At 29.7% G+C, this 12,116-nt stretch overlaps 1 protein-coding gene across 1 annotated transcript; it reads right to left on the bottom strand.

The window, feature by feature from the left end:
* Positions 1–683: 683 nt before the first annotated feature.
* Positions 684–11,375, bottom strand: LOC103568783 (protein transport protein Sec24A). The gene is made up of 16 exons (XM_008545750.3): positions 11,071–11,375; positions 10,669–10,844; positions 8,505–9,565; positions 7,982–8,280; positions 7,812–7,914; positions 7,624–7,750; positions 7,432–7,541; positions 6,049–6,280; positions 5,808–5,965; positions 4,482–4,707; positions 3,861–4,190; positions 3,387–3,497; positions 2,622–2,794; positions 2,211–2,546; positions 2,037–2,140; positions 684–1,317 (listed from the first exon to the last, which is right to left on the bottom strand). The coding sequence occupies exons 2-16, from the start codon at positions 10,802–10,804 to the stop codon at positions 1,206–1,208; spliced, it is 3,618 nt and encodes a 1,205-aa protein (XP_008543972.1). The 5' UTR covers positions 10,805–10,844; positions 11,071–11,375; the 3' UTR covers positions 684–1,205.
* Positions 11,376–12,116: the final 741 nt, after the last annotated feature.

Raw genomic sequence — 12,116 nt, forward strand, 5'->3', positions numbered from 1 at the left:
TATATATACTTCATTTTACGTAATCGTAAATTTATAACTTTTATTCATACATAACTTTTAATCAATTTATTTATTCATATTTTATACAAATAACAAATAATTCCTTATAATAACAATTAACTAATAATAATCATAATATATCGATTCATATATTAATTATCAATTAATTGCTGATAATTATTTAACCCATAGCATTTTTTTCTTCCTTAATTAATAGTACATTTTATTTTATTTATGTTAATTAAATATTATTACCGTTACATAGATTTTTAAATATCTTGTTTTTTAAAATTAATAATACATAATTATATTAATATATATACAGATTTACCAAAAATTAAAAAAAATTAATTATAAAAAAAAAAAATTTTTTTCTAGTTTCGTTCAAATCTCTACATATTAAACATTATATATCGTATCATATATTTATATATATATATTTTTTTTATTGTACATATTATATTCCACATGACCATCATTTGCATATTTAGTTAAAACAACAAATTTAAAAAAGCTCGATAAAAAAAACTTTTATTTTTTCGTCAATTATAAATTTTAAAAATCAATCAATTTTTCTAGTAATAATTTAATAATTATTTTAAGAAAATCAAAAATTAGCAGAAATTTTTTAGTGAACTTTTTAAAATGATTTGTTTTTTTTTTTCTTTATTTGAAAATTAAAACAATTCCGATTTCATAGTAAAATATGTTTTTGAACATATACATACTTTAATAAACATTCTACACACATGTATGGCATAATTTTAATTGTTATTTCATTTATTTTTTGTTTTACTTCAATATTCAATATAATGATAGTAATAATAATAATAATCTACAATTTAAATAATTAAAATTAATTACAAATAAAATTACGCTAGACAAATAATAATTTGGTCAAGTTATCCCACTTCTAAATTGATATAATTGTAATAATAAATTTGAATTTATTAAAACAATAACAAACTAACTAATTAATTGATTATTTTTATTATTATAAATTCTGACGTATTAATTATAATAATAAAATATACTTTTAATTGTTTAATTAGTTACACTTGGTCTTGTTAATAAACAAACAAAATTATTTTATTTAGTATTTGAATTATCTATTAATTGTATTATTTATCTGGCGATGTTTATATTTTATTATTATTTATTTATTAATTATTAAATTAAATAAATATTTTTTATTTGTTTATTAATTACTTAATCTGCGTTTTGAGGTGTTGTAGGAATTCGTAGTAACTCAATGCGGCTTCTGAACGATCTTCGATTAGGTGCTCAATAAATAGGTTTTTGAAATGGCTGTCATCTCTGTAATGTTAAATTATCAAATTATAGAAATTTTTGATATTTTTAAAAGTAGAGTTTAAAAAACAATCCGCATAGAACAGTACTAGGTCTATATACAAGAAGTGTTTAATTATAACCTCATTTGTATGACAAACTCTATAACCTATCAAGTGTGGTCACTTATATGATCATGGCTATTGTCATTATGATCATAGATAATCATGTCTAACACCATGTGTGATCACGCCAAACGTCACTTGAGATTATATATAACCATGCCTGACGTCATGTAAGATCATGCTTGGTATCATGTATGATCATGTCTGATGTCACTTGAGATCATGCGTGACCATGCCTGTCAACACATGTGACCATATGCGATCACATCTGACGTTATGTATGATCATGTGTGACTATGACTGACATCAGGCACGTCTACGGTTTTTGTGGCGCCATTAAATGACCAAAGATTTTTGTAAAACGTAATAAGACTTTTTTTAAGAATAAAATTTTTCAATATCTCGCTTAGTTTTTAAGAGATCGAATTAAGAAATTAAATTTTTTTTTTTTTTAGCAATGCATTTTGATGTAACTCATCGTCAGAAAAGTGATTTTCAAACCCAAATAGTATAATACTGTGTATGACCATGTCTAATATTGTGTATGTTCATATGTGAAGCTATATTTGCACTTGATGTATAAATATTAAATAAAAAAAAATATATATATGTATATATTACCGTATGATTTGTACAGATGCATAGTATGGTTTTTCTTCTTGTAAACTAAATATGAACAATCTCAATCGTTCATTTTCCATTGTATCTAATTCTGGTAAATCATACTGAAAAAATAAAAAAAAAGTAAATTAATCAACTGACAAATAAATGAACAAAAAATTGAACAATAATTACCATTTCTTCAGGAATGGCTGCATAACATGATACACCAAGTACGTTAGTGCAAAAGAGTGGATCAATATTTTTACCAATATAAATATATATTTTATCACCAGCGTCCATCAAAAATGCACCGCGAAAATCAAGTTTTTCAGCGGTCAAATGTAAACGCGGTGGTTGCGGACACAATCTACCATCAATTTCTTTCCCATTATTATCATCTAAATTATGAATCGGATATAAATCTGGATAAATCATAAGCATTAATTGTGACAATGGTAATGATTTCATTTGACACATTGTAAATATACGATCGTCTAATCGTGTACTTGTACCGGTTCTAAAGGCCATCTATTTACCAAATAAATATAATATAATACTGAGTGGTTAATTTAAAAATTTGGATATAGTTTGTTTAATACTTACGCTTTTTAATAAGGCTACGATGTAAAGAGGTAATAGTTTTAAGTTGAGTGGTGCCATTAAACCACCGGTACTTGATGGCTGTGCTAATCTGAAGGCTGATAAAGCGTCTATTGCAACATTTATTAATGCATCACGTGCATCTGATAATGATGTCTGTTGTGATCGATCAACAGCTGTAATTTATTACTCATTATCAATATTAATAAAACATATTAATTAGCCAGCAAAAAATTCCCATAATTATATTTTCTGATTTTAAATAAAAATTCTAGATTTTGAAAGCATTTAAAAAAAATAATTAAGGACGATCTTTAATAGTACTCCCCTTTCCCACTTTTTAAATATATCTACAAAAATTACTTGCAATTATTTCAAATTTTTTAGGTTTAAATTAATTAATAAGATTACAGTCGAGAAATTTAAAATGGTAATTTTTGTTTTTTAATCTATATCACAGGAATTTATAAACTCTTTATATTTTTTTCAACTAATGTGATAACTATTTTCTTAATTAATTAATAAAATTTAAATAGGGTTTTGACAATTAAGTCATTGGATAAATTTAAAATGTGAGTGGGGGGGAGGGGCAACAATGATTGTATTTTAAGATTTTAAATAAAAATTCTAGGTTATGTAAGCATTTACAAACAATCAATAATTAAATTTTAACAGATCGTGTGATTGTTATCTAGTAAAATATTCAATTAAATTAACATATACAACTATATTAAAAAAAAAAAAAAAAAAAAAAAAAAAAAATCTTACCCATTTTCGATACAAGTCCAATAATACATTGCTGGTCAGCAGAATATAAAATATCTGATAAGCTAGATGATACTGGTAAACAAAGTGTATGAACTCTAATACGTCTTTCACCTAAAATATGAAAATAGTTTTTTATAATTATTAAAAAAAATTAATATAGATATTAATTTTTGTAAATAAATTTCATGTATATAACAGAAAGGATCCTAGAAAAAAAATAGTGGTTTAGTCCTGAGGTCTAACCCAGGTCTTTTGATATCGCGTCGACTTTTCTAAAATATGTTATAGATATTCATAATAAGAAGCACATAAATATTGGGTACTTGGACCAAAAATAATCAGATATTAAATTTTCAAATTTTGCGAGGTTTTGTTGACTTGATGATAACTTCTTCAGACAATTTTTTGAGGTTAATATCCTTGTAAACCTTTTATAGACATTAATAATCAAATAAAAAATATATTCAAAAGTACCTTTGCTGGATGTATAAAGTAAAGCAGCTTGGAAACAAACAGACTGTACATCACATAAATTTTCTTCAATAGCAACTTGCATACCAAAGCCAGCGTCGGGGTTAACGTTTGGTAAACTCAATAGATCTGTTGATCTAACAAAGAAATTACCATGGAACGTATGAATACTTAAACCACGTGTACAACGTATTCTCATAACAGCTTCAAATCCAATTTTGCGTGTTAAGTAACGTCGTAATATACGATCAAGTGTTTCTCTACATTGTGGTTTATTTATACGGAATAATGGCAAATGATGCATACAACCACCAGAAAATTTACATATTCCAGCTATTATAAATATAATTATGATTATTTATTTTTATAAACAGTCCAAGTTATTAATGTACCTGAAGATCGGAACGTTTCTCACGGAACGAAAATAAAAAAATGAAATGAATATTAAGAAATCTACTGGATTAAAATTTTTGAGATTTTTCGCTAGTATGTCAGCTGAAAATTGAAGTTACTCCCAATTACCTCTTAAGTTAACTTTAAGCAGTCAAATTACATAAATTTTTTTCATTTTCGTTGGGCAAAAAACGTTTCGGTCTTTAGGCACATATAAATTAACTAACTTACATAGAGTCGCTAAATCACAGTATTGACTATTTAGTAAAAATAAATCAACGGCTATTTGTTGACCACTGCAGTCTAATGCAAGACGTTTATAAAAATCTGTTGCGGGATTTAAATATGGTACATCTTTATTAGCACGTGTATTCGGATCTTCACGTGATTGCAGTGAACCAGGCCCTACATTTGGTAAACATGTTTGGAATACACTTACGCGTCCACCAGTAGCAGACTGTTAATAAATAATAAAATATATTAAGTAACAAATGAGTTAATTGATTAATAATAAATGTGTACAAAGAAATTCATTTATTTTGTAAGCTATAAATTAACATAATGCGGGATAAAGTAAGGGGAAAGAATGAGGTTAAGCGAAGCCCAAGGTGAAGGCTTCTATGAAGCAAAATCTGAAATCATGTTTTATTTTGTGTTACGCACTACATATTTATACTTATTACCGAAATTGAAGGGTTCAAATGTCGTCGGTGGAAGTTAGCTAATTTAAGGTTAATAATGTTGACAATTATTTGCGCATGCGCGAATAGCAAATGGTTATAAGCAGCGGGAAGAAACAAACATTTCTTCCCTAGGTTATAAAGTTTTTTTGTGTGAATATTAGCAATTTTTCCTGTTCATTAAGTCTGAAACTCTTCGGAGAAAACTCCGAGCGGATCTATCGCCGCCATTTTTGTGTCTCAAAACATCAATGGCGTCCTCAAAAAACTCGGAGATAAGAGAACACCAGGGAACGGTTGAGGGCAAGTGTGTATAATGGCTTGTCTGAAAATCTTAGTGTTTATAAGTGGAAACCCGTATGGGTAGGGGGAGAAATCGCGTCCCACCACTAATCATAAGCAATCTGTAGACCAATACCGGGAATTAGTACCATGGGGGACCCATTCCAAGCCCCATTTCGACAAGAGTCTTTCTATTTCCCGAGATGGGAGGAGTGTTTGGGTCCAAGTGAGGTCGGACTCGTGGTGGCTGTCGCTGAGGCACCCACATGCTATGCATGGCGAAAAGGTAAGCTCATATAATATATGGTGAAGTCAGAATATACAAATAGGGTTTATGCAGCACGAGTATGCCCAACAGGGTGAGGAATCAGCCTCCCGTCAAACGGAGGTGGACCTAACGGTCCCGTTACATTAATTTTTTTTTACTCGGAAAGAACAAGATGCTACTGGCTACTGTCCCAAATTATACTCAGTTACATCTGAGATTAAAAAAAAAAAGGTGCGTGTCCTGGAACACCCGAAAGAAGTGAAGCTTTCTTCGCGTTTCAGACCTTCATTGAAATTAAATTTAAAAAAAAAATACGGAATTACTCACCATTAATTTGAACGCAGCTTGTAAACCAGCACCTAATGCATTATTGTTATCAAGAGTACCGTTAAATTTACTAGGCAATTGGCTTAATAAATCACGTACTAATTCTTCACGTTCTTTTAAATTAACAACTAAATTATCTGGGCATGGTAAGAAAACATCTGTAACATAAAAAAAAAATAATAATAATTCGTTAATAAAAATTAACTATCCACTTTTTAAAAATAAATATAAAGACAATTACCGTCAACGTCGAGCATAATCAATTCATGCGGCTGAGATACATTGTCAGGCATACTGAAAAAATGCACAGCCGAATCAATGGCAAGGAAACCAACTTGCATACGACTGTCACCAGGTAATTTTGATAATTCTTCGCTTATAGTATTACAGACTATTGATAAATAACCGCTTTCAACGGCCAATCTTGATACGTCCAATATAAATAAATATACTGCTGGTTGAGGCGGACGGAGCTAAAATATAAAAATAAATTTCGTTGCCATCACTATACTGTTTATAACCAAACTTAACCTATCGAATTAATCAGTTATGATTAGAGATGCAAAATGAACGTCATCTTGATGTTCAGTTACGGGATCTTCATGTATTTTGTGAAAAAACTTACCGATGCTATCAAGAAAATTTTCATGAATTTTTTCATTAATTGACGGGAAAGGATTTTTAGCCTGTCTTGGTGTTTTATTTTTTTGTTTCTATTACACTAAATAAAGTTTTGAATATTACAGAATTAATCTCCATTAAATTATCTGTACAATCGTATGCAAACTATTCTGGTTCCGTAAACTAACAAGAGTATAAGACAAAAATAGCTGAGGAGCAAAGGCGAAAATAATTTGGTGATTGTAAAAAACTATCTAATGCTTCGCATTAAGAGTCGTACAATATATATTTTTTGCAACACCTGTTTTGAAAGTTAAATTTCCGAACGCTTTAAGTCGTATAAGAAGCGCCAAATATACTCAGCCTTGCCGATTTACTACGGCTCATAGTATCCACTACACTCATCTTCACGTTAATGCATCGTAAGTCTTACGCGCATGTCGCGATATGGTTGTCAAATTATTCGCTCCTTAGTACACATGTATCATAATCTACTATTAAAAATTTTAAAAAATTTTTTTGATCACGCGAGTAAAGTAGGGCGTAAAAGTTAATACGGTTCGGCTAAGTTCGAGTAGCTCCGAATCTTTTCGACATTCACAGCCATTTTTTTCAGCCGTTACATCTATCATTATTTACAAAATTTAAAAATAAACACAAGTACATGGTGAAATTAAAGTTTGTAAAATTTTTTAAAAACATTCAAATAAATTATAATTGCGTCATTACTAGGTAATTGCATATTATTTTTCTATTTAACGTTTTCTACAAAAAGTTTTAAAATTCAAGCGATTACGCATGCGCCCAAGCTCGAGAATTTTTCTCATCACGCGAGTTAACCGATAGATTTTTTTGTTGATCGAGTGGCTAATAGATGACAGCATTTTTGCTGGCTTAATCCGTTAATTTACAAATCGTTGTGACGTTTCCATGACAGTCACGCGCCCGTAAAAATTCAGTAACGGACCGCACCATAACTTATGGTACTTAAAAATAAAATTACCATGTATTCACTGGGTGCTATAAATTCAATTGTGCTTGTTTTAACTTCAGGTCTTCTTGTTGGATCGCCGTATGATTTTGATACTGGATCAAATTGAAAATCGTCGGGAACTTGAATGAAAAAATAAATTAATTTAATTAATTGCTTAGTATATTTCTTTATTTGATTGTTTGTTTATTAAAAAATACTTACGTTCATTTGCGCGGTAACATAAATTACATTTCCATCGTTTAGGATCAATAAAATATACATAAGGATTAATATAAGTGCGACATGCACGACAACGTACTATCGTACTGCATTGTATCAATGGTAAATGCTGAAGAAAAAATATTAAATTAATAAATTTATTAAATAATTAATTTAATATAAATAATTACATTTAAATCTTTAAATGGATGAATTAATATTCCTAGTGGTAATCGTGTTTTCTTTAATAATTTGTCGTTTTCTGGAATTTTAGTCAATGTGCATCGGAAAATACTGCAATAAATAATTTCATTAGTAATTTAAATTAAGTTAATTAATTAAATAAATATAAAATACATACTCAGGACTACAGTTTATGGATTCTAGTTCTTCTTGTTGTAATTTTATTTTAGGTGCTTCAATTTTTTCAGCTGGTAAAATATTTCTGTTCTGGAGTAAATCAATTGAGTGTTGATTCCACATTGCATTGAAACCAGAATTTAAAACATCCATTCTCCCCATTTGAGTATTTAACTGATTAATATCATTTTGATAATTATTAACGCCGGCAATTTGATTTGGATATCTTTTTGACATACTGTCCAAGGGTACATTTGACATTTGACCGAAGTAAGGCTGCCTGTTATCGTAAGGACTTTGCTAAAATGGTTTGAAATAAATAAATCGTTCAATTATTTCATTTTCTAAATTCTAAAATTTATCTTTGTCTTTGAACTAAAATAACGGCGAAAGTAATGGAGATAAGAAAAAATTGATAAGGACCTTTTTTGGAGAGGATTAAATTTCCTACAAAAAAGGTTCTCATACATTTTGACGTAAAATCAATACTTGAAGCACAAAAACGAGTTAAAAATAAATCTTACTTGCTGTCCAGGAAGTGGTGGTCCACTGATCCTTGATCCCATGTTATCATTAACAGCATTCGTGACCCCACTAGCAGGATTCGGTACTGCATTGAAATTAGCTGATGGATACCTCTTCTGACTAGTTAAATTTTGTTGACTGTGAGCATAATTTTGAGTCGGATAGACTGGCGTATTAGCATTAGCACTAACTGGTGGTAATCTAGGATCAATTTGTGGTTGATTGGTATAATTTAACTGCTGCTGTTGAATCGGAGGCGGCTGCTGTTGAATCGGAGGTGGCTGCTTTTGTATCAGCGGTGGCTGCTTTTGTATCAGCGGTGGCTGCTTTTGAATCGGAGGCGGCTGCTGCTGTATCGGAGGCTGCTGTTTTTGAATTGGAGGCTGCTGCTGTTGTTGATTATTAATAAATTGAGCAGTTGGCAGTGTTTGTCCAATAGGTAAACTTGGATTGACATTACTATTTATATTAGTAAAACCATCTCTATTAAATTGTTGATTCGATAGTGGAACTGGTGGTACAGTTTGTAAACTCTGGCCTTGACTTTTGTTAAATAAATTTGTTGTAGAATTTGAATTCAATGGTCTCGAGTATTGCAGAGGATTAATTTGATTGTTTTGACCAGGACTATTATTTAGTTGTTGTTGTTGTGGTGGTGGGGGTGGTTGTTGGAGTAGATGTTGCTGATTGACACTAGAATATGGAAGAACATTTAAATGGCTAGGTTGATTTGCATTAACTGGTGTCTGATGTCTCTGATCAGTAATTTGTGGCTGGTCTTTAATTAATTTTGTTCCGGGATTTAATAATTGCTGCTGATGCTGTGGTTGTAGCTGTGGCTGCTGGCGTGGATCTAGAGGCCTGATAACGGCTGGTGGATATCTCGGTAGTTGAGTTTGAAAAGGATTTGGTTGAACTGATCCAGATGATTCGTTAGTCTGCTGGCCATTTATAGGTGGCATTGGTGGTCTTGTTAATTGAGGGCGATATTGATTGTGAAGATATTGGGTCGGAGATGGATCTCTTGATGTTTCACGTGATGATTGCGATGATGGTGTACCTATTGCAAGTAATTATTATCATTGTTATCAATAAATAAATAATTAAATTAATTAATTAGGTAGTAATAATTATGATTAACAGATTGAATGATGAAAAATTACAAGACAACGCAGATCACATCAGCGCTTTGCAATCATGGGGACCAGAGTTGCGATATTTTCGTAAATTATCACGACGTCCAATAGTCGAAGGCGACTGTAATATAGTTATTGAAAAACCAACTTATATTATGAAGGTTGATGCAAGTAAGCGGTGTAAATAATTGCAAAGAAATATAAACAAATAAATAATTTAAATAATTTTTTTTAAAAATACGATTGTTGTAATTATATTACAGCAGTTAATTTGTATCATCATTTCTGTGATTTTTTTAATCTGTACGCATCGTTACACGTTAATAATACTCATCCATTGACATTTAGTACTGATAATCATATTTTAATATGGGAAAGTTACAAGTAAGTCAACTAAATAACATTTTTTTTTCTTTAATGACGATAATTAATTATTAATAAAAATGAAATAAATATTCAAAAATTGAAGTTATCATTCGGCGTTTCAAGATACGTTTGAAGCATTTACTAAAAATTCATTATGGGATTTAAAAACATTTCGTGGCAATACAGTTTGTTTTAAAAATTTGATATTGCCATTATTACCTCGTATGATATTTGGACTTTATTACAATACTCCATTAGTAAGTATTATTTTAAATAAATTATATATTTTTGACATACGTATAGAAAAACGAAACAACACTTTTTTTGACCTAATAAATTAACTAAAACTAATAATTTGTAATAAAAGTCGCCTTTATTGCTTTATTATTTAATAAAAAGGTATCTAATTAAGAAAATAAAGAAAAGGAAATTAAATTGTGAAGTATAAATTTATCGTAAGGCCTAAAAATTTTTTTCACAGGCTACTTAAGCCAATAAAAATAAATAAAAGTAGTCTGTGTGAAGTACAAAAGTCAAGTTTCTAAGTGACATTTTCATCTTGATCATAATCCTCACCAAAGTTACAGTCATCAGTACTTGTGGTAATTAAGATTATTTGATAATTTGAAGTGAATGATTAATCAAAATTATAAATAATTACCAGTCGAATTATAAATTTGTTGACTACCATTTTGATTATGTTGAATCGTCGACTGACCATTTATCATCGATGATGATCCACTTTTTAACGCATCATTACTATCAATATTTAGTGGCTGATAATTATTTTGTGACATTTCGAATTTTAATAATTTGCCAAATTACTTATAATAAATTCTAAAAATGAAGAAAAAACCATAAAGATTAAAATATTGTGAAAGTTATAACGTCATCATCATCACATATATTTAAAAATAATAAATTTAAACAATTGTAACAACAAAATCATTTTTTTATCATTGAATTAATTATCATGTGGATGATAATTTTCCTTTTTAATTATTTATAAATAATTATGTATAAATATACATACATAAATTAATATTTTGATGTAAGTACTCACCTTTATTATTTTTATTGATAGTAATAGTGACGTATAGTAACGTTGATTATTATGTACTTTTAAATGAGTGTTAGGATTGGACTTTAGTAGAATTAAACATATCTTTTTATGATGATCAATCAAATGTATGAATAATAACAAATTTTTTTGGAATAAAATATAAATATATATATGGATATATATATATATATTTATATGTATATATATGAGAATATTAAATGTTATAGCGCTGGCAACCTATAATATTGCACAGACAGACATGGACAGCAGACACAGACATTTGTAGACAGCAAGATACTGGGATTGTTAAAACGGCACGCAACATTACGTGGCAGCTACTACTGCGACTGTCACGCAGTCTTACAACTAAAAATACTATTAAATTTAAATACAGACAATACATTTTTATGGTAAAGTAGATTTTAGATAAATTTCTAATGGTAATACAGTTCATTTTCATGTTAATGATAACCCTCCTGATAGCCAAGTTGGCCGCAACTTATGTACATCAACTTCCTGATCAGAAACTCTGGCTATCAGGGCCACTTTGACCATCTACCCCGATAGCAAGAGTTTCTTATCAAAAAGTTGTTATTCATTACCCTGATAGCCAGACATTGCTCTACAAGTGTTGTAGAGCAACACTTTCGGCTAACTTAACGAGAAAGTTTCTGGCAAACCTTAGCCGTAGAATACTTTCCTTTAAGTTGGCTTCAGAATACGGCAGTAGCTTGAATGTAACTTACCAGAGAAACTTGCTGTCAAGTTGACGACAAGTTGTCGACAACTCTAGCTTTTGCAACTTCTGGCTACAAGTTACCGCCAACTTTCTGAAAAAGTTGACGCCAGGGAAAAGCCGCAATTTGAAAGCAGGTTTCTGAGAAAATTGAAGGCAACTCTCCGTCAACTTATGATTGCCAACTTTATGTAAAGGTTACTTTTTACGAAAAAAAAAGTCGGTAAAGTTCATTCTTACCATTTTAGAAGGTAAGCAAATTTGTACATAAAATTGTCTACAATTTGACAGTAAAAGAATACTTAACAAT

This window comes from Microplitis demolitor, chromosome 6 (assembly GCF_026212275.2).
Source record: "Microplitis demolitor isolate Queensland-Clemson2020A chromosome 6, iyMicDemo2.1a, whole genome shotgun sequence".
Lineage (NCBI taxonomy): Eukaryota > Metazoa > Arthropoda > Insecta > Hymenoptera > Braconidae > Microplitis > Microplitis demolitor.